The sequence below is a fragment of the Mobula hypostoma genome, chromosome 12 (genome assembly GCF_963921235.1).
Source record: "Mobula hypostoma chromosome 12, sMobHyp1.1, whole genome shotgun sequence".
NCBI lineage: Eukaryota > Metazoa > Chordata > Chondrichthyes > Myliobatiformes > Myliobatidae > Mobula > Mobula hypostoma.
The window spans coordinates 14,362,101-14,386,408 of NC_086108.1; the positions used below are offsets into that span (position 1 = coordinate 14,362,101).

A 24,308-nucleotide genomic window follows, 5' to 3' on the forward strand; every position below is an offset into this window, starting at 1 on the left:
TAAGATGGGAGGGGTATGGAAAGCTATGATCCTGGTGCAGGTCGATGAGACTAAGCAGTCTACATGGTTCAACATGGAGTAGATGGGACAAAGGGCCTGTTTCTGTGTTGTAGTTTTCTATGACCGTGGATGAAAGGAGACTGGAGGTCTATGTGGGAGGGAAGAGTTAGGTTGATCGTAGGTTAAATGGTCAGTACAACATCGTGGGCCAAAGTGATAGTGAAGCAGGTAACAACGAATTGCAAACAACTTGAATAGATAAGAGAGATGGAAATTTGTGGATAACAGCAAGATTGGGGTGTAGTGAACAGTGAGGAGGCTATCAAAGCTTGCAGCGGGGTCTGGACCAGCTGGAAAAATGGCAGAGGTGCTGCACTTTGGGAGGACAAACCAGCATAGGACTGACACAGTGAATGAAAGGGCACTGAAGTGTGTGGTTGAACAGAGGGATATGGGAATACAATTCATAACTCATTGAAAATGTAATTACAGGTCATAAAGAAAGCTTTTGCTATGTTGGATCAAAGTATTGAGTACAAGAATTTGGTTGTTATGTTGAAGTTGTACAAGACATTGGTGAGGCCTTATTTGGAGTACTGTGTTATAGGAAACATGTAAATAAGATTAAACGAATACAGAGAATATTTACATAGGTTGTTTCCTAGACTTGAAGATCTGAGTTACTTAATCTGAGAATTTTATTCCCAGGAGCATAGGAAAATGAGGAAAGCTTCGAAAGCGATATACAAAATGATGAAGGGTATAGCTGTGGTAAATGCAAGCAGGTTTTTTCCACTCAGGTAGGGTAAGTCTTGAACTAGAGGTCATAGGTTTAGGGTGAAAGTGGAAATATTTAAGGGGAACATGAGTGGAAACAACTTCACTCAGAGGGTGGTGAAAGTGAGGAACAAGCTACCAGTAATAGGTGCAAGTTCAATTTCAACAATTAAGAGAAGTTTAGAAATGCACATGGTTGGGAGGTAGTGAGAAAGAGCTCTGGTCCATGTGCAAGTAGATAGAACTAGGCAGAATAACAGTTTGGCACTGACTAGATGGGCTGAAGAGTCTGTTTCTGGTGCTGAGGTACTCTAATGGCCTGAGGAACGGCAAATAGATTCTAAGGTAAATAAGGGTGAGTTGAAGCATCTTGAACATTGAAATGAATGAATGTCTGGCCATTGACAAGTGTTGTGGAATAGTGAGACACTGAGGTACAACTGCACAGTTTGCTGAATGCAGATTCAGAAGTCAACAGAGTGGGGAAGAATGCAGTAGCATGCTGTTTTTCATTTATCAGGACATTGTTTAGGAGTGGAGACATTAAGTTTTGGTCACCTTGTTATAGGAAAACATTATCAAGCTAGAGAGGGTACAGAAGTGATTTACAAGGATGCTGCTTGGACTCAAGAGCCTGAGTTCAGGGAGAGGTTGTCCATGCTGGCTTTATATTTATTCTTTGGAGTGCAGGAGAATAAAGAGAATTCTATAAAATCGTGTGGGGTATGGATAAGATGGACAGTCAAAGTCTTTTCCCCAGACCTAGGGTATCCAAAACTAGAGGGCACAGATACAAGATAGGAGTGGAGAGGTTTAAAACAGTCCTGACAGGCAACTTCTTTACACAGAGGGTAGTGAATACTTGGAGTTTTCTGCCAGTGGAAGTGGTCAAGGCAGGTACAATTGCAAGATTTGAGACTCTATCGGGGAGGTATCTGGAATGGGGGAACTTGAATGGTTTGGGCCGAATGCAGGCAAATGGGAGTAGCATGAGAATGTTCCGGTTGGTGTGGATCAATTGGGCTGACGGTCCTGTTTCCATGCTCTATAAGGACTGTTTTGAAAAGGAGTAGTGGTTCTTGCCCTCCCATTGTGGTCAACGTTCATTCATCAGTCAATGTAGATTTTCCTCAGTTTTGCAGTTAATAGCATGACAATTGTGAGCTCAAGAACTTAGTGTTTGGTTTTACACCATTATGCTAGCAAATGCCAATAATTTTGTGGTGATTACACATGGTGATTGTGCAATTGCTGCCTGTTAAAATGTCTATGTGCAAATTGGCTATATGGCGCCAACAATGTACTCTTGTCTGCTGTCAGTAAAACACTTTATCAGCTCTAGGAAGCTTTGGGAAGCCAGTTGTAATTATGTTTCATTCTGTATGAAAATCATCTGATCTCCTTGAATCAATGTACCAGGAAAATTACCCCCAGCTGCTTGACTATATAATATTTTATTAATATTCATAAAATATTTGAGTCTCACTCTCAGTTTGGTTAATATATAAGTCTCACTATTTACTCTTTCAAATGACAATAATAAAAAGTAGTATAAATAGCAATAAAATAAGACTGGCAGTATGCAGTGCCAGTGCATTTTGCGGGCAGCTCACAGAGAAAGTACTAGATGTACTGTACATCCTTTTGCAGCCTGTAATTTCCCTTTAAGAAATGCACTCTTGAACTGTCTTAGTTCTGAATGAGTCTGAAGGACTTGCCAAGCTTTAGTCTCTGAAATGCAGTTGTGGCACCTGGAAGCGAGCAGGTGTCTGTCAGCGACTCAAGAAACAAGGACACCAGAGGGGTCCTCAGGCCAGAGTGAAGCAGTGGGGGAAACGACCCTCACTCTCTAGCATCCTCCTGGCCAATATGCAGTCATTGGAAAGCAAAATAGAGCACATAAGGGCAAGATTGCTATATCATCAGGTTTCTCAGTGGTCCATGAAACCGTGAATGTTATCTCACCATTTTGCTCTTTTTTTGCTCTACTTGTTTATTTTTTGTATGCAATTTATTTCTTCTTGTAACTAACAATGTATTTGATGTATACACATATTGCTGTTATAAAGCAACAGATTTTACAATATATGTCAGTGATAAAAAAAAAAGCCTGATTCTGATTCTTGCCAGAGACTTCATTCTGGCTACTTTGAAGAAATATCTGAGCAACTCACACAAAATGCTGGAGGAACTCAGCAGGCCAGGCAGCATCTATGGAAAAGAGTGCTGTCAACATTTTGGGCCAAGACCCTTCAACAGGACCCTTCCTGAAACATTGACTGTATTGGATTTCCAGCATCTACAGATTTTCTCTCGTTTGTGGTTGAAGAAATATCGGTTCAATTACCATCCGCGCGTGACCTAGAGTACCAGAGGCCACTGCTACACTATCATCAAGAATGCCACTATTCCATCCTCCGACTGCGTTTCAGGAAATCTGACTAATTAGCTGTTTTCCTCCTACCTGTATATAAGCAGAGACCAAAGGGCAAGGCACCAGACATAAAGACAACAAAGAGGTGTCATGAAAGGCAGAGAAGTGTCTTTGAGTCGTGGACTTATCCATGTTCAAGCACTCATCAGGGGACCTGAATGACAAGCATGGTTGTCCCCAGAAAATCATTCAAAATCTTCCCCAAAAAGAAATCCTGGATGTCCTAAGAGATTTAAAATTTGCTGAAGGCTAGATCTGTGGCGTTCAGATCTGGGAAGTCCAGGAAAGTACAAGTGGTCCAAGTATGACTTCTGGAAGGCCACCTCACATGCAAAGGGGCAATTTCAAACTAATATAGAATCACAGAGAGATGTTGGACAGCTGTGGCAGAGCTTGAACGGCATCACCTCACACAAAGCAAAACCAAGCAGCACTAAGTTCACACCTCAAAGTTGCTGGTGAACGCAGCAGGCCAGGCAGCATCTCTGGGAAGAGGTACAGTCGCCGTTTCAGGCCGAGACCCTTCATCAGGACTAACTGAAGGAAGAGCTAGTAAGAGATTTGAAAGTGGGAGGGGGGGAGGAGATCTGAAGTGATAGGAGAAGACAGGAGGGGGAGGGATGGAGCCAAGAGCTGGACAGGTGATAGGCAAAAGGGATACAAGAGGATCATGGGACAGGAGGCCCAGGGAAAGGGAAAAGGGGGAGGGGGGAAAACCCAGAGGATGGGCAAGGAGTATAGTCGGAGGGACAGAGGGAGAAAAAGGAGAGAGAGAGAGAAAGAATGTTTCTATATAAATAAATAACAGATGGGGTACGAGGGGGAGGTGGGGCATTAGCGGAAGTTAGAGAAGTCAATGTTCATGCCATCAGGTTGGAGGCTACCCAGACGGAATATAAGGTGTTGTTCCTCCAACCTGAGTGTGGCTTCATCTTTATAGTAGAGGAGGCCGTGGATAGACATAGCAGAATGGGAATGGGATGTGGAATTAAAATGTGTGGCCACTGGGAGATCCTGCTTTCAGCAAAACGATCTCCCAGTCTTACGCAGATTCTCTCTCTTTCTCCTTTTTCTCCCTCTGTCCCTCTGACTATACCCTTTGCCCATCCCCTGGGTTTTTCCCCCCTCTCCCTTTTCCTTCTCCCTGGGCCTCCTGTCCCATGATCCTCTCATATCCCTTTTGCCAATCACCTGTCCAGCTCTTGGCTCCATCCCTCCCCCTCCTGTCTTCTCCTGTCATTTTGGATCTCCCCCCCCCCCACTTTCAAATCTTTTACTAGCTCTTCCTTCAGTTAGTCCTGACGAAGGGTCTCGGCCCGAAACGTCGACTGTACCTCTTCCTAGAGATGCTGCCTGGCCTGCTGTGCTAACCAGCAACTTTGATGTGTGTTGCTTGAATTTCCAGCATCTGCAGAATTCCTCGTGTTAGCACTAAGTTCAGCAAGGTTTCACTCCCAGATAAGCTCAATGCCTTTTATGCTTGCTTTGGCGAACAGAAGGTGGAGGCTCTTTCACAAACCCCCACTGCTTGTGACGACCCTGTGAAACGGAGACACCTCTTTCTCCCTTAATAGGGAGAGAGAGAGCCTGTGGTATGTTGAATGCTGGGTGAACAATGTAGTCTTTGGAGTACTGCAAGTCTGTGTCTTTGCTCACGCTTGAGTGCTTGGTGGCGGGTGCTGATGCTTTTTTTTGTTGGGGAGAGTGGGGGGGATTGTTGCTTGCTGCCTCTTACACGCGGGAAGGAGGGGAGCTGGGGGGGGACTTTGGGGTTCTAACATCTAACTGTCATTCATTCTTTGGAGGCACTCCTCTGTTTTGATGGATGGTTGTGAAGAAAAAGCATTTCAGGATGTATTTTACGCAAACAACAGGAATTCTGCAGATGCTGGAAATTCAAACAACACACATCAAAGTTGCTGATGAACGCAGCAGGCCAGGCAGCATCTCTAGGAAGAAGTACAGTCGACGTTTCAGGCCGAGACCCTTCGTCAGGACTCTCTTACTAGCTCTTCCTTCAGTTAGTCCTGACAAAGGGTCTCGGCCTGAAACGTCGACTGTACTTCTTCCTAGAGATGCTGCCTGGCCTGCTGCGTTCAGCAGCAACTTTGATGTGTGTTGTCAGGATGTATATTGTATACATTTCTCTGACATTAAATCTACCTTTGAAACCTCGGTCTCTGAGGCCAGCGTGAGAGCATCTTTCAAGTGGGTAAATCTATGGAAAGCATCTGGCCCATACAGCGTCCTAGCTGAGTACTGAACACCCGTGCTAATCAACTGGCTGGAGTGTTTATGGACATCCTCAGCCTCTTGCTTTGGCAGTCTGAGGCATCCTTCTACTTCAAGCAGACTTCAAGTATACCTGTGCCCAGGAAGATTCTAGTAATCTGCCTCAATGGTTGTATCCAGTAGCACTTAAGTCTACTATGATGAAGTGCTTTGAGAGGTTGATTAAGCGTATTAATTTCTACCTGAGAAGTGACTTGGATCCGCTCCAATTTGCCTACTGTCATAATAGGTCCACAGCAGATACCATGTTATTGACTTCACTCAGTTTCAGAACACCTGGACATTGAAGATGTATACAGTAAGATGCTCTTCATTGACTACAGATCAACATTCAGCACTATCATCCTCTCAAAATTCATCACTAAGCTCCAAGACATTGGCTTCAACACCTTCCCCCATGCAACTGGATCTTCTATTTATTCACTGGCAAACCACAGACTGGCAACATCTCTCCTCCGATCATCATCAACACAGGTGCACCCCAAGGCTATCCGCTTAGCCTCCTGCTTTGCTAACTTTATACCTAATGTGTGACTAAGTGCAGCTTGAATGCTGTATTTAAGGTTGCTGATAACACTTGGCCAAACCAAAACGAATAGGTGACGAATTGACTTATGGTGTGTTGTTCGCAGGTTCAATGAGTGGAGACAGAAGAGACTCACTACCGGTAAGTAGGTTAACTATTTATTTACAAGACACAACAGACACTAAACATTAAAGCTGAACTCGGTTACAGATACTGAATGCCCGAAGTAGCAGGACAAAACGGACACTAAACGTACATACACACTGCGAATACTTATTTAAAGTGTGTGCCCAGGCCCTCTCCACTGCAGCAAACCAACCACTGTCTACCGTTTCAGCAGCACCCTCATTTACTTGGTCCATGGTGAACCGAGAGGAATAGAAACAACATGGTTACCACACACGAGATTTAAACCCTATTGGTGCTGTGAAATCATCAGCTAACTGGAAGCTAGTGGGAAGGGCTGAAGTGCTCCTTACATGGACCAATCCCCACTTTCAATGAACAGCTAAATTAAAGTCACAACATGCTCAGCCTGTAGGCTAATATAACCCCCATAGACACCCCACTATACTACACATGAAACATAACACAATACTACCCAGAATTATCAGTCCACCAGTTACTACGCAGTGTTTTACGGTAACCTACCAAAGGACCACTGCCTTTCCCCCAGGGTACAGTAGTTACAGAGCTAGCCCTCCACAAGTGACTTATTTACTGACTGCTGGATACAATCAGCTATGTGTGTAATGTTCACCGTCTTTGTCAGGGTTGTAGATGCAGCCCTTCTGACCAGTCACAGCACAGGTGCCACCTTTCTCTGCGAGCAGGTGGTCCAAGGCCACCTGGTTTTGTAAGACCACCATCCAAAACAACCGTCTTCTCAGTGCATCCATCACAGAGGCCATGCATATCAGTTCCCAGGACAGCCTGGCCCAGGCACAACATATCTAGTTTAGAGTCCTGGAAGTGCCCACCTTCATGTCACCATTCGGTGTTGACGCAGTCATCCCAGAATACTGGTCCTGTTCATACTCACTGTGCCCAACTGATTGGTTGGCCCTGTGGTCATCATACCCCTTGCACTAGCACTCCTTCCCCTTCCCTGTTGGCAGAGCGTCATTCTCCAAATCGGGACCTTGGGATTAGACAATTAGACAGCCCTTAATTCACTTACTCCACCAGGGTTACTGAAACCTCAGTTATTTAGGGCTATTCCCTGTGGGGCGAGGTTGACTGAAATGGACTGCTTCTTCCTGGTTTCCCCCAAGACAGAATGGCAAAGCTGGGGAAGCTGGACAAGTTTCTCCAGCTGTTCTGTTCTTCGTCATTAAAGGAGATCAGTACTAGCCTTCTGCAGCGTGTGATAGTACCTTCATGCAGACTTAACAGTCTGAAGTTTAAGTGTGGTTTGTATTCTCATACGCCATCCATAGGAATGTTGATAGGATCTCCCTCTGACCACCATCGTTACCACTCCTGTAAGCATCCATCACTTTGCCTTTCACAAGATCACAAGACAAAGGAGCAGAAGTAGGCCATTCGGCCCATCGAGTCTGCTCCGCCACTCCCCCATGAGCTAAACTATTCTCCCATCTAGTTCCAATTTCCGGCTTTTTCCTCATATCCCTTGATACACTGACTAATTAGATACCTATCAACCTCCTCCTTAAACACCCTTAGTGATCGGACCTCCACAGCTGTATGTGTTAACGAATTCCATAAATCCACGACCCTCTGGCTAAAAAAATTTCTCCTCATCTCTGTTTTAAATTGGTACCCTCTAATTCTAAGACTGTGGCCTCTTGTCCTGGACTCACCCACCAAAGGAAACAGCCTTTCCACATCTACTCTGTCCAACCCTTTCAACATTCGAAATGTTTCTATGAGATCCCCTCTCATTCTTCTATACTCTAATGAATACAGTCCAAGAGCCAACAAACGCTCCTCATATGTTAGCCTCTGCATTCCAGGAATCATCCTTGTAAATCTTCTCTGAACTCTCTCGAACATCAGAACATCCCTTCTAAGATAAGGGGCCCAAAACTGCACACAGTATTCCAGATGAGATCTCACCAGTGCCCCATAGAGCCACATCAACACCTCCTTACTCTTATATGCTATTCTTCTTGAAATGAATGCCAACATAGCATTCGCTTTCCTTACTGCCGATCCAACCTGGTGGTTAACCTTTAGGGTTTCCTGCACGAGGACCCCCAAGTCCATTTGCACTTCCGATTTTTGAATTTTCTCCCCATTTAAATAACAATCTGCCTGATTATTTCTTCTTTCAAAATGTACAACAATATATTTCTCAACATTGTATCTCATCTGCCATTTCTTTGCCCACTCTCCTAAACTGACCAAGTCTCTCTGCAACCTTTCCGTTTCTTCAACACTTCCTGCTCCTCCACCTATCTTGGTGTCATCCGCAAATTTAGCCACAAGACCATTTAATCCATAATCTAAATCATCGATATACATTGTAAAAAGAAGCAGCCCCAACACCGACCCCTGCGAACACCACTAGTAACCGACAACCAAACAGAATAGGATCCCTTTATTCCCATCCTTTGATTTCTGCATTTCTGTAATGCAGGAAGACACAAACTCACTCCCTCCTGGTTAGCTGCAGGGTATTTTGACAGACTATCCCCTGTTGCCCCAGTAACACCACCCATCCTGTATTCCCCGGTCTCTGCGTGCTACAACCTACTTGAGCCCTGGTGGCCCCCCCCACCCCCACCCCCGGGCTGCTGGCCGGGAGTTCACTTTGTCTGCTGTCTGTAACAGCACACTCCTCACCCCTGAAGGGTGTGGGTGGGAGTCAATTACTTAATCAGCTGTTTCTGCAGCCTGTCCTTCGCTTGGTCAGCCCTTCGGCTTCTGTGTGGTTGGGGATGTGGAGCAGCCACAGAGTGCCAAACATATTATCCATGTCCATGTTTCCCTTCCTGCAGACCCTTTGCAAGTAACTGAAAAACATAGAACAAACAATTAATTTCCACAGTGGAAAACTTAAGCACATTTACCAAAGAACAAAGGGACTTAATTCATTCACTCAGCCATGAAGTGTAGCCCTCTTAAAATATAAGAGCTCCTGCAAATTCATTTCAGTGAAGGATAAAGGGAATCCTGTGGAGGACAGAAGGCGCCCTTATTGGTAGAGGGCTTGAAGAATGACCCTTCCCACTTAGTGGCCTCCTGACCTCTCTTCTCTGGGCAGTGTTCCCTCCAGATGGCACAGAGGGTGGGAGTGGGAACACAATTTACTTGCTCCTTTGGGAACCTGGCTCTGAGCAATGCCAGATACAGTTCTTCACGAGTCATGCGAGGCCCTCCATTCCAAGGCAATCGACTACGGGGACCCTCCCCCATCTACTCTAATTCCTCCAATAATCAGATGGCAGCATCTGTCTATCGCTTGTCCCAAGAAGGGCAGCACCATTCCCTTTAGATCGTGTGCTGCCACTTTAACTAAATAAGGGTGGTGCTGTAGGTTGTGCACAACGTTTACAGTACAGGCGACCCGGGTTCAATTCCTGTCACTGATGGTTGGTAGATAAATTGGTCATTGTCAACTGTCCTGTGATAAGGCTTGGATTAAAATGAGGGATTGCTGGGCAGCGTGACTCGAAATGGTTGAAGTTAACCTATGATCCTCTGGTGGAGAAGTCACTGTTATGATAGATCAGTAGCAAGAGCCAAGAAGGTATGGCCAGGGGAGGCGCAGGAACGCTTACAGGACTACTTTGAGTCAGAAGGCTGGAGTCAATGGCTCTCACACGGCCTTAGATCGCCTGAACGATACAAATATTTACATAGAAAACATAGAAACATAGAAAATAGGTGCAGGAGTAGGCTATTCGGCCCTTCGAGCCTGCACCGCCATTCGGTATGATCATGGCTGATCATTCAACTCAGAACCCTGCACCAGCCTTCCCTCCATACCCCCTGATCCCTTTAGCCACAAGGGCCATATCTAACTCCCTCTTAAGTATAGCCAATGAACTGGCCTCAACTGTTTCCTGTGGCAGAGAATTCCACAGATTCACCACTCTCTGTGTGAAGAAGTTTTTCCTAATCTTGGTCCTAAAAGGCTTCCCCTTTATCCTCAAACTGTAACCCCTCGTTCTGGACTTCCCCAACATCGGGAACAATCTTCCTGCATCTAGCCTGTCCAATCCCTTTGGGATTTTATATGTTTCAATTAGATCCCCCCTCAATCTTCTAAATTCCAACGAGTATAAGCCTAGTTCATCCAGTCTTTCATCATATGAAAGTCCTGCCATCCCAGGAATCAATCTGGTGAACCTTCTTTGAACTCCCTCTATGGCAAGGATGTCTTTCCTCAGAGGACCAAAACTGCACACAATACTCCAGGTGTGGTCTCACCAAGCCCTCGTACAACTGCAGTAATACTGGAGTGTCTATGTTACCATATACTACCTTGAGATTAATTTTTGTGCGGCATTTACAGGAAGAATAATTTACAGGAACAATATAATTTAGGAAAACTATACATAAACAAAGACTGACAAACAAAAAATATAAAAGGACAAACTATGCAAATAAAACATAATACTGGCGACAGGAGTTGTAATACTGAGAACGTAAGTTGTAAAGGGTCCCTGAAAGTGGGAGTGTAGGCTGTAGAGTTGTGGTCAATAAAGTTATCCATGCCAGGTCAGGAGCCTGATGATCGTAAGGTAATAACTGTTCCTGAGCCTGGTGTTGTGGGACCTAAAGCTCCTGTACCTCCTGCCCAATGGCAGTAGCGAGAAGTGAAGATAGACTTGATGGTGGAGATTTTTAAAGATGGACGCTGCTTTCTTGTGGCAGCACTCCATATAAGTGTATTCTGTGGTGAAGAGGGCTTTGCCCGTGATGGACTGGGCAGTGGTACCAAGCTGTGATGCAACCAGTCAGGATACTGTCCACTGTGTATTTATAGAAATATATCAAAGTTTTTGGTGACATTCCAAAGTTTATGCAAACTTCCAAGAAAACTGAAGTGTAGCCGCGCCTTCTTTGCATGTACTGGTCCCAGAACAGATTCTTTGATATGTTAATGCCAAGGAATTTAAGCTACTGACCCTCTCGTAGACTTCCAGCTTCTTTCTCCTTTAGTCGATTACTAACCCATTGGTTTTGCTGATGCTGATTGAGAGATTGTTGCATATTTTTAGTCTCCCTCCTTGTTACAATATGTGTCTTACCTTACCTGCTCATCGAAAACCGCTGTCCCTTGGGAGGTGAGGACTGGTCTGTGTCAGGAGCATTGCCTCCCCTCCCACTAGCTTCCATTTAGCTCACAGTGTCAGTAGGGTTTATATCTAGTGTGCAGTAACCAAGCGGGCTCCTTTCTACTCGAGTTGCCGAGGACCAGGTAGACGAGGGTGCCATGGAAACACTGGATAGTGGAGGTGTGCTGCAGTGCAGATGGCCCAGGCGTACACTCTAAATAAGTATTTGCCACTGTGTTTACATTTAGTGTCTGTTTTGTCCTGCTACTTCGTGCACACAGCTTAGGTAAGTATCTGCAACCAAGTTTAGCTTGAAACGTTTAGTGTCTATCTTGTCCTGTAAATAAATAGTTAACTTACTTACTGGTAGTAAGTTTCTTCTGTCCCCACCCACCCAGCCGACAAGCGTGGTTTCTCACAACAATTCGCGCTGCAAGCAGGGTTCGGTGTTTGAACAGAACGTAAGTATCTTTGGAAGGAAAACTTAGAGAGAGAACCCCTGGTAAGAGGAGAGCTGAGTTCTTGGATGGACCAATGATGGTGGGGGATTTGGGAGTCACCTACCCATTGGCAGACTATAGGATGCCCATAGATGGTCTAAGGGGTGAAAATCGAACACCACATCATGTCTGTACATAATAAGCCAGGGTTCCCCAAGAGGCAGGGGAGCCGGAGGGATGCCTTCTCACTGCTGTACTGTGGCAGCAGCAGGAGATAATCTCACAAAAGGAGAAAAAAGTAGATAGTTTGAAGAAGGCAATGGAATCAATAAACCAGCAATGTGTGACCACAGGAGAGGTCCCTGGGCAGTGCAGACCCGGGCCAGGGAGTTAGAAGGTAAGAGCCTAGAGGTGGCCTGTTGGCTAGTGAAGGTGCAACAGTTAGAGGGTATTCGAAGGTCTAATTTGCATCTGGACCTCATTAAGGTGCAAGAGCTGATGTTGCCAGGAGCAAAACCCAACACGTGGATGAAGGACGGGAACATTTAGTTAGATGGTAAGGATGGGAAGAGAGTCTTGGGGATCCTCCTCTGAGTGAGTGCCCTTCCCCATTTGCATTACAGGCCAGATCGGTCACCACACAGTCCCAGACCAGGTAGGGGGCTGCCAGATTTTAGTCCCTCCAGCTTCTATGGAACAGGATGAGGAAGAGCAGCAGACTGGGAGAGAAGGATCTGGGGAGGATAACACCGTGGGTCTCACTGAGATGACTACCATCTGAGTGTTCTCCGCTAAGGAACTGGGAAAGCTGGGAGACAGGTATGGGCAGAAGTTAGGGAAGCCTGTGCCCTGCTGGGCTGCACGGAGTGTTGGAATGGGCCTATCCCAGGGGGCCTGTCGGCCCACCGGACGATCAACAATGCCGAGAGTGCCACCCGCTTCCCATGGGGTTGAGGAATCTCTAGGAGGTGGAGTGATAGTAGTGGTTATGGTCAGGCATCCCTCACTGTTCGAATGGGATTTGCAGCTCTGGGTGGAGTGGAGCCCAGTGGAGGAAGGGAACAGGCCCTTTAGCAGTGGGGTCTAGTCACAAGAGATCAGAATCAGGTTTAATATTACTGGCATATGGTGTGAAATTTGTTAACTTTGCAGCAGTAGTACAATGCAATACATGATAAATATAGAAAAAACAGAATTACAATTAGTATCTGTATATGTATATTAAATAGTTAAATTAAGTAGTGCAAAAATAGAAATAAAGAAGTAGTGAGCTGTTTTCATGGGTTCAATGTCCATTCAGAAATCAGATGGCAGAGGGGAAGAAGCTGTTCCTGAATTTCTGAGTGTGTGCCTTCAGACTCCTGTACCTCCTTCCTGCTGGTAACGATGAGAATTGGGCATGTACTGGGTGATGGGGGTCCTTAATGATGCACGCCGCCTTCTTGAGGCACCACTCCTTGTAGATGTCTTGGATACTATGGAGGTTAGTGCCCATGATGGAGCTGACTAATTCTACAACTTTCTGCAACTTACCTTGGTCCTGTGCAGTTGCCCCACCCCCTACCCCCATACCAGACGGTGATGCAGTCAGTAAGGATGTTCTCCACAGTACTTTTGTAGATGTTTTGGAGTGTTTCAGGTGACATACAAAATCTCTTCAAGCTCTCATTGAAGTATAAATGCTGTCTAGCTGCATCAATATGTTGCATCCAGGTTACGTCCTCAGAGATATTGACACCCAGGAACTTGAAATCGCTCAGTCTCTCCACTTCTAATCCCTCTGTGAGGATTGGTTTCTGTTCCCTTGACTTACTCTTTCTTAAGTCCACAACCAGGTGTTTGGTCTTGCTGTTGTTGAGTGCAAGTTTGTTGCTACGACACCACTCAATTGACTGGTATATCTCACTCCTTTGCGCCCTCTCATTTCATTTTAAATTCTGCCAACAATAGTGTATCATCAGCAAATTTATCGCTGGCAATTGAGCTATGCCTATCCTCACAGACATGGGAATGGAGGGAGTAGAGCAGTGGGATAAGCAGTGGGAGTTGTGCCAGTGTTGATTATCAACAAGGTGGAGATGTTATTTTGAATCAGCACAGATGGTGGTCTTCCAGTTAGGAATTCAAGGAACCAGTTGCAGAGGTATAGAGGCCAAGGTTCTGTAGCTTTTTGATCAGGACTGTAAGAATGATGGCGGTAAACCCTGAGCTATAGTCAATAAGCAGCATCCGTTCCCAACAAAAATACACTCAGTGGCCACTTTATTAGGTACACCTGTATACTAGTTCATTGATGCAAATATCTAATCAGCCAATCATGTGGCAGCAACTCAATGCATAAGAGCATGTAAACATGGTAAAGTGCTTCAGTTGTTCAGACCTAACATCAGAATGGGGAATTAACATGGAATAATTGCTGGTGCCAGATAGGGTGGTTTGGGTCTCTCAGAAACTACTGATCTCCTGGGATTTTTACATATAACAGTCTCTAGAGTTTACAGGGAATGGTGCAAAAAACAAAAAAAAAAATTCAGTGAGCAGGAGTTCTGTGTGCAAAAATATCTTGTTAATGAGAGAGGTCAGAGGAGAGTAGCCGCTGAAGGAAGGCAACAATAACTCAAAATAACCATGCGTTACAATAGTAGTGTGCAGAAAAATATCCCTGAACACACAACATGATGAATCTTGGTTGGGCTACAGCAGCAGAAAACTACGAACATACACTCAGTGCCCACTTTATTAAGTATATTCCTGTACACTACTGTGGTAATGCATGGTTATTCCTGTACTTAATGAAGAGGTCACTGTGTGTATATACTTTGATAATAAGTTTACCTTGAGCTTTAATCAGCTGATAATGCTGGTACCCAGGTGACATATTCAATGGCTGTTGTTGTATGGGAACAGAAGTTCACTACCTGACAGTGCAATCCTTCTGTGTAATGTTGTTATGTTAACTCATTCAAGTCCAGGTCCTCTCTGGATTACAAGTTCCTGACTTATGGGAAGCCCTGACATACAAAGCCCAGCTGAGCAGAGCAGGTACCATTGAGCAGACATACTCAATATGTTAGTGAGACTTGCTGATAGCCACTTTTCCCACGCCTTGCTCTGCTGATACAGCTCTTCCTGTGGTCCTCTCCATATGCTGTGTTCATTTCCAACTGACAGACAGTTCTCAGGAATGAAGCCCTGCCATTACCTGGGACTGCCTGTTCTCACAGCAGCACAATTAACTGGTTGAGGTGTGGTGGAGCAGTGTGAGTTCTCTTCCTAATCCCAAGGTCACAGCCCAACTCTCTCCTTTTTCCTTCCAGGCTCCTGGCCACAGCAGCAACGCACTTCAACCTCCGAACTCTGAGGGCAGTCCGTGTTCTGCGACCTCTGAAGCTGGTGTCTGGGATTCCCAGTGAGTCTGCTTTTCATGGAATCAGAAATCTTCAACATTTTATAAATTTCCATCTAATCTGCACTCAGCTTCTCTCTCGTAACTACTGGCCCTCTTACTGTATACGTACTGCACCCTCTCTCATGGCTTCACCTCCTTGTGAAGTGACCTGAACAGAACACATTACTCCAGCTGAGGTTGGGCCAGAAGGTTCAGGACAATCTCCTTGTTTTTATACTCAGTACCTTGATAAAACCCAGATTTGTGTATGCCTGATTAAGCCTACCCAACCTCTTTCAATGATTGTGTTCCCACACTACCCCCCCCAAAGACGTTCTGTTCCTGAACCTCTTTAGACAGTGTCGTTTATTCCAAATTGCCTCTTCTCATTCTTTCTAACACCTCACATGTCTAGACATTAATCTCTATAGAGTTGGGGTAAGATAGCATGCAAACAGACTCCGGCCCAACTGGTCCATGCCGATCATAGTTTCCTTCCTGCCAGTCCCTGTTGCCCCCATTTAGCCCATATCATCCAAGCCGCCCCCCGCCCCCCCGTATACCTATCCGAATGCCTCTTAAATCTTGCAATAGGATCCACCTCAACCACTTTCTCTGGCAGCTCATTCCTGGTGTTCACTGCCATCTGTGTAAAGAAGTTGCCTCTCAGGTCTCTTTTAAATCCCTCCACTCTTATCTTGTATCTGTGCCTTATAGTTTTGGACATCCCAAGTCTGGGGAAAAGACAATGACAGTCCAGCTCATCGATATCCCAGGTGATTTTATAAAATTATATGTCACCTCTCCTTCTCCTACGATCCTGAGAATAAAGATCCAGTGTGGCAGATTCATCTGCCATGTCTGCCCATTCCACCAGGCTGTTTATATCCTGCAACATTCTGTTACTCTCCTCTTCACAGTTCAAAGAAACCGTGACTTGTACCAGCACCAATCCCCCAGGTAGGCTGTCATCCAGTTTGAAATATCACCATCCTGACATTCACTTTTTCCCTCCATTCCCTGCATATTTATGTGCTTGTTAAACACCACCATCATTAATGCTTTCACCAGCACCCTGGCAGCCCATTCCAGGAACCCACACTTTCTGTGTAAAATAAAACTTGCCCTGACACAACTTCTTTAAGCTTTCTTCCCACTCCTTAAATGTACATTCTCTCATATTTGATACCTCAACCTTGGAAGAAAGATTTTGACTGTTTACCCATGGGTAGATGTGGGTATGTAATGTTGCTGGTATTACAGCAATGGGTAACCAGAGGTGGGGAGTTGAGATAAAAGACACAACAATGGGAAAGTCGGGGGAGGATTGAAGTGGGGGGGGGGTGTTGTGGCAGGACAGGAAGAAGAAGAAGAGAAAGTCAAGCTACCAGAGGTGAGAGTTACCTAAAACTAGACAATTCAGTGTAGCCTACCCAGGGAGAGTTTGAGGAGTTGTTTCTCTAGTTTGTGCTGGGCTTCATTCTCACAGTGGGGAAGGGTGAGAGTGGACAGGTCAGTGTGGGAATGGGTCGGGGAAGTGAAATAGTCTGCAACTGAGAACTTGGGATGATCCTTGCAGACCGAACATAAATGTTCTGCGAAACAGTCCTCCAGTCCGCAGTTGATCTCATCAATGTGGAGGAGACCATATCAGGTGCACCGAATGCAGTAATGAGGTTGGAATGCCATCCTCCCACATCTAGCTCATCTGGAGGGGCTGTTTAGGTCCCTGGATGGTGATGAGGGAGGATGTGTAAGACTAAAAGTAAGGGCAGAGGGATGTGCCAATGGTAAGAGAGGGGGAGGTGTGGAAGGATGAGAACACCAGGGGATCACGGAGGGAGTGGTACCTGCAGAAGGTGGAAAGGGGTAGTGAGGAGAAGATGTGTCTGGTGGTGGGACCTTGTTTCAGCTGGTGGAAATGATGAAGGCTGCTGTACTGGATGTGGAAGCTCAAAGGGTGAAAGGAACGCATCTCATCCAGTATAGGAGTTGGGGCATTATGTTGCATTTGTACAAGATGTTAGTGAGACCACACTGTTAGTATTATGCATTATTAGCATTTGTTCATCTTGTGAAGTGGAAGACATCATTAATCTGCAAAGAGTGTAGAAAAGATTGTCAAGGACGTTGCCAGAGCTTGAGGCCTGAGTTATAGGGAGAGAGTAGGCATGTTGGACGATAACACCATTTAAAAGATATTTGATAGGAAGGGTTTAGAGGAATATAGGCCAAGCAAGAGCAAATGGGACTATCTTGATGGCCACCATGGTTGGCCTGGATGAAATGGGCTAATGGATCTGTTTCCATGCTGATTTACTTCATGTCTCTTTGACAGGTCCAGCATAGAGACTAGTTCAAAAAATTAGAGCCCATGGCATCTAAGGCAAGTTGGCAAATTGGTTCCAAAAGTGATTTGGTTATAGGAGGCAGAGGGATGGTGGAAGGTTATTTTTGTGACCAGTGGTAAACTGTCATTCCTGACACATTTCAAATATAGTCAAGGACTTGTTTGAAGAAATCTCTGCCTAATTATCATGAGTTTATAACCTGCAGCACCAGAGGCTCCAACACACTTGACCACTTCTATACTATGATTAGGAGGGCCTACTGTTCGTGCCTAGATCGCGTTTCAGAAATCTGAACACTTGGCTGTCCTCTTACCTGCGTACAGGCAGAGGCTAAAGGGCAAGGCTTCAGAGATAAGAACAACAAAGAGGAGGCATGGGAGCAGAGGAGCAGTTATGGGATTACTTCAGGTCAATGGACTGGGCCATATCAAGGACTCATGAGAGGATCTGAATGAATACAACACAGTGGTCATTAACCTTATAGCAGCAGTTGTAGACAACTGTGTTCCCACAAAATTATTCAGGGTCTTCCCCAACCCAAAGCCCTGGATGAACCATGAGATCCACAACCTGCTGAGAGCCAGATCAGTTGCATTCAGGTCTGGCATCCAAGTAAGATACAAGAAGTCCTGGTATGATCTCTGGAAAGCCATCTCACCTGTGGTTCGGGACCAAACTTGAATCACTGAAGGATGACCGACAGCCGTGGCAGCAGTTGAATGATATCACCTCCTATAAAGTGAAACTAAGCAACATAGGTGACTACAAGGTTTCTCTCTCTGTTGAGCTCAATACCTTCTATGCTGGCTTTGACTGCAAAACAAGGAAGAACTTCACAAACTCCCACAGCCCGTGATGACTCTTGTGATTTCAGTCCCAGGCCGATGGGAGAGCATCCTTCAGGTGGGTGAACCCACAGAAAGCTTTCAACCCAAATGGGGTACCTGGCCGATCACTAACGACCTGTGCTGATCAACTGGCTGTGATAACCTTAACCTCTCATTTTGGTCGTCTGAGGTACACACCTGCTTCGAGCAGGCTTTAGTTTCAGTGCCCATAAAAAGTATTCACCCTCCATGGAAGTTTTTGCTTTATCATTTTACAACATTGAATCACAGTGGATTTAATTTGGCTTTTTTGACGCTGATCAACAGAAAACGACTTTTGTGTTAAAGTGAAAACATCTCTACAAAATGATCAAAATTAATTATAAATATAAACACAAAATAATTGATTGCATAATTATTCACCCCTTTAATATGACACACCAGATCATCACTGGTGCAGCCAGTTGGTTTTAGAAGTCACATAATTAGTTAAATGGACTGTGTGGCAATGAGAGGGAAGAGGTGGCTGCGTAGCTGTAGGCATCCGTTAGTCTCATGAGACCATGGATTTGCGCCTTGGAAGGATTCCAGGGCACAGGCCTGGGCAGGGTTGTATGGAAGACCAGCAGTTGCCCATGCTGCAAGTCTCCCCTCTCCACGCCACCAATGTTGTCCAAGGGAAGGGCACTAGGACCCATACAGCTTGGCACCGGTGTCATCGCAGAGCAATGTGTGGTCAAGTGCCTTGCTCAAGGACACGCACGCTGCCTCAGCCAAGGCTCGAACTAGCGACCTTCAAATCACTAGATGAACGCTTTAACCACTTGGCCACATGCCAACACTGCATATCACAGTGGGGAAAAACACAGCAGGGCACGAGGTTGGCTAGCTGATATCCAAGACTCCAGCATCATTGGGCTGAACCTGATGTCTCACTGGGGGGCCCATGTGGATGTGCCGGGGGCAACACCCTATCTCAGCTGGTCCAACACCACATTAAAACTGGGGACACCTGCCCGATCTGCCTGCTGCCCCATCACCTGGCCCTTGGCAAACGCCAGGCAGCGGAGCAGTGGATCAGTACTGGGAGCGGCTGGCATCATCAAGCTCTCAGACAGCCTGTGGGCAGCCCCGGGCAGTGTTGGTTAGGAAGCGAGATGGATTGTGGTGGTTCTGCATAGACTAACACCATTTCAGTGCCATGACGCAGAAGGATTCCTACCCGCTGCCCCGAATTGAGCTGCTCTGGACTGTATCGTGGGTTTGACCTGGTTCAGCTCTCTCGATCTCCACAGTGGCTTCTGTCCCGGGAGGTCTGACCCAAGACCACTTTCACCATTGGTCAAGGGCTGTGGCACTTTTGGGTAAATGCCGTTTGGCCTGTGTAACGCCCCAGCCACATTCAAGAGACTGGTGGAGAGAGTGCTGGCTTACATTCTACGGAGTCGCTGTGTCATCTATTTGGACGATCTCCTGGTAAACACTGTCATTTCTAATGATGCTCTGCGGAACCTGGAAGAGGTCTTTGCTGCCGTCCGCCAGGCGAAACTCCGCCCTAACCCCACAAAATGCTGTCTGCTGCACCGGCAGACAAAGTTCCTGGGGCGCGTGGTGAGTGCGGAAGGAATGGCGATCGACCCTGAGAAGGTGGCAGTGGTCAAGGAATGGTCCACTCTGGCAATGCTTTGAGCTTTGCAGCATCCTGCCGCCTGTTTATTAAGTACTTCACTGCTGTCGCCAGTTCCCTGCATCAGCTCACCAAAAGGGGAGACCCTTCACCTGGACTGCCACCTTCGACCAGCTCCAAACTGTGTCCACCGAGGCCCCAGTGCCAGTGTATCCCAATCCAGCACACCTTTTCATTGTTGACGCAGAGGTCAGCAATGGGGGTATCGGCGCAGTGCTATATCAAACCACTACGTTTTGTGGCCATGGATAACTTCACAAATTGGCCACAGGCATAAGGGTCCCGGACCAGAGTGCCACCACCACCACTGAGAGACTTGAAGAGGAATTCTTATGCCACTTCAGCATCCCTGAGGAACTCCAGTGCTACCAGGGTGCAACTTTGAGGCGCAGGTGTTTGGCAAGGGCTGTAGGCAGCTGGGAATCACCAAAATGTGGACCACCCCCTTCATCTGCAAAGTGATGGGCTGGTGGAATGATTTAACTGACCCTGGCTACACAGCTTACCATCCTTGTCAGCCAGCACCAGTGCAATTGGAATCACCACCTAGCCCTAGCATACCGGATAGCAGTTTAGGAGAAAACTAGGTGTACGCTGGCTGTGCTTGTGTTTGAGTGGGAACTGCACATGCTGGTGGATAGGGTGTTTGTTTCCCTCCCCAGCCAGAGATTCCTGGGGGCGGGAGGGGGCGCCAGGTTGGATTACCTGCAGCACCTCAGAGGGCACCTGCGGGTTGTTCATGTTGTGGCTCAGCAGAACCAAAGTGCAGCCAGCTGCCGTCAAAAATAAGCTTATGATGACGACAGTCAGGGACAGGACTTTACTGTGGGGAACCGAGTATGGGTCTACTGCTCATACTTGAGCAGTATGAGCTGGAGTGTGGGCCATACCCAAGTATGGGTCTACTGCTCCACCTGGAAGAAGGCTCTGTCTCCCAAACTTGGAAGCTATTGGAAGGGGCCGGGAGAGGTGTTCAACCACATCTCCGATATAGTATACCAGGCGCGGCTACCTGCACAGCTTTCGGCAGTTGTGCTGCAGCAGGACCAGCTGCCATCGTATCGGCCCTTGGCAGCCAAGTTGAGGGAAGGGGGTGACACTCTGGCTACCCTGCCTCTTGCCTCATCATACAGTGCCTCCCCTGGGGGGTGGGGATACAGCCACCCCCGAGTGCCCCAGATGGCAGAGTCGACCATCACCGGGACTTAAGGTCTTTGTTGCGGACTCTGGGGTTGCTGGGATGGCTGACCCCTCAGGTGGGGGCATTGTGCCGCTCTGGGGCGGGGGGGTATGGTCGACAGATTGCCCCAGTATTCCTTGTGGCCAGCACTAATTATTGTTCTTGTTTTAAAAGGCTTTCGTGGTGTGCGTGTTCAGTAGAATCATGATGAGATGCTCAAGTTCATTTATTTTAGCTCTGCTTATACCTTGCTCACTTGTGTGTTTGTGTGCCACCCTGAAATGTAGCCTGGGTGTGTAATAATCACCTCCCCCATCTGTATGTGACTGAGTTAGTTCTCACTGAGCTATTGTGCTCTGACTGTTATTGTGCTTGTCACAACAAAAGTGGCTGTTGAGATAAACAAGCTTTTCTCGTCTGTCATCATGGACTGAATGCTTGCCACGGTATGAACTCCTGCCTGAGATGCAACCTGAATTCACTCCAATTTGCCTACTGGCACAACAGGTCCACAGCAGATGCCATCTCATGGGCTCTTCACTCAACCCTGGAACATCTGGACAGCAAAGATGCATCCATCAGGACGATCTTTATCAAGTACAGTTTGGCATTCAATACTATCATCCCCTCAAAACTAATCAATGTTTCAAGACCTTGACCTCAATACCTCCTTGTGCAATTGGATCCTTGATTTCCTTGATCCCAGTCAGTTCTAATTGGCAACAACATCCCCTCCACGATCTCCATCTGCACAGGTGCACCACAAGGCTCTGTGCTTAGCCCCCTGCTCTACTTGCTTTGTACTTATGACAATGAGGCTAAGTACACTTCTACGCCATATTTAAGTTTGCTGATGACACCAGTGTTGCTGGCCAAGTGAAAGGAAGGTGGTGACGAATCAGCGTATAGGAGGAAGATTGAAAATCTGGCTGAGTGGTGCCACAACAGGATCTCACTCAACATCAGTAAGACCATTTGACTTCAGGAGGAGAAAACCGAAGGTCCATGTTATCGTCCTCATCGGGGGATCAGAGGTGGAGAGGGTCAGCAACTTTAAATTCCTCTGTGTTATCATTTCAGAGCATCTGTCCTGAGCCCATTACAAAGAAAGTATTGCAAAGATTCAACATGACTTTAAAACTTTGACAAACTTCTATAGATGCATGGTGGAGAATATATTGGTTGTATCATGGCCTTGTATGGAAATGCCAAAGCCCTTGAACTGAAAATCCTACAAAATGTAGTGGATACAGCCTTCTCCATCATGGAGCACATCTATACAGTGTGCTATTTCAGGAAAGCATCATCCATCTTCAGGGACACCCACCACCCAGGCCAAGTTTGAGTTCAAGTTCAGGTTTAATGCTCATTCAACCAGACATGAATACAGCCAAACAAAACAGTGTTACTCCAGGGCCAAGGTGCAAAACACAGTACTGATCATCACATACAGCACAAGCTTCAGTAAAATACAATCACACAAAAAATACTGTATAGTCCATTACTGTATGGACCCTGTCCATGAATTTTGTAGAAATCTAGTCAATCAGCTGAGCAAACATAGTGCGGGGGGGGGGGAGGGCGGGGTGCTGGGGCAGCACTGACTTCAGCTTAGACACAGCACCACACCGCCTCTGGTGGAGCGCACCATCTCCAACGCCTCTCTCCTGGGCAGCTGTAAATAGATGACACCACAGCTTGAGACCTAGTTGTCACTATGACCAAGGCCACGCAGCTCCCCTGGTGTCCACCAATAAAACAGTGAATCAGACTTGCAGCATTCCACATTGACTATGTCCAACAGGGTCTTGCAATTACAAGGAAAGTGACTAAGACGATTACTCGCTGTTAGACTGCACACCGCCTTCGTGCAGTGACTCCAGTGGTGCCTCTCTGACGCAGACAGCAGCTCCTTTGCCATCGAACAACTCACTGATTTGCGGTACTTTAATATCTTAATCTCCAGCAGGGTGTTGTGATCGTGAGAAAGTACGTTTAAAAAGGACAGTATCACCTTTGATTGGCTCCATAGAAGCTGCTACCGTCAAACACGGCACCATCTCTCTTCTTGCTGCTGCCATTAGGAAGGTGGTACAGGAGCCTCAGGACCCACACCACCAGGTTCAGAACAGTTACTACTCCCCAACCATCAGGCCCTTGAACCACAGGGGATAACTTCACTTACCCCACCATTGAAATGTTCCCACACCCTTGGACTTACTTTCAAGGACTCTTCATCTCATGTTCTTGATTTTTAATGCTTATTTATGTATTTTATTTTGTATTTGCACAGATTGTTGTCCTTTGCATAGGGGTGGTTTGCCCATCCTGTTGCGTTCGATCTTTCATTGATTCTACTGTTTTTCTTGGATTTAGCATGTACGTATGCCCACAAGAAAATAAATCATCTATGTACTTCGATAATAAGTTTACTTTGAAATTTGGTGTAGTGCAGGGAGTGGTGCTGGATTCCTAATGTTTATTGTATATTTTAACAATTTGAACGTGAATGCAAGTTGTTGGTGATGAATTCATGGGTTACAGGATGATAATGACCTGCTGGTCAAACAGGCAGAGCAATGGACAGTGATATCTAACCCTGATAAGGTGGAAACAAAAGCACACAGGATACTTGCCTTCTTTAGCTGGGTCACCAAAGGATAAGAGCAGGGACATTTGGTTAGAACTGTATTAAATATTGGTTTGGCCACAGTAGGAAATACAGTTCTGTTTGCTAGAGTATAGATAAATATGAAAATGTAACTACAGAGGGTGCTGAGAAGATTCACCAGGATGTTGCCTGGAATGGAGGGTACAGGGAGATGTGATAGACATGATACAAAATTATGGGGATGTTGAATGGAGGAAATCTTTCCCTGTAGCTGGTGTGTCTAAACAGGTGAATATAGTTCTATGGTAAGTACAGAGGTTCTGAGGAAGTACTTTTTCACACAGATAATGGGATTTGGGAATACCCTGGCCTGAGAATGTGGTGGAGGCAGATGCTTCCTCAGGAGTTAAGAAAGATCTCAATGAACACTTGGGTCACCAAGGCAAAGAAGGCTGCTAAATAGAAGTAGTCCTGATGGGTACTCAGAATCAACATGATGGGCAGCAAGACTTGACTCTTTATTCTATAGAAATATGACAAAGGGAA

At 46.1% G+C, this 24,308-nt stretch overlaps 1 protein-coding gene across 1 annotated transcript in view; it reads left to right on the forward strand.

The window, feature by feature from the left end:
- LOC134354620 (probable voltage-dependent R-type calcium channel subunit alpha-1E) overlaps positions 1 to 24,308 on the forward strand; it is a 484,959-nt gene that overhangs the window by 63,664 nt on the left and 396,987 nt on the right. The window contains exon 3 of the mRNA XM_063063634.1: positions 15,036 to 15,127. Coding sequence (XP_062919704.1) covers positions 15,036 to 15,127 — 92 coding nt within the window. The remainder of the gene's footprint in view (positions 1 to 15,035; positions 15,128 to 24,308) is intronic.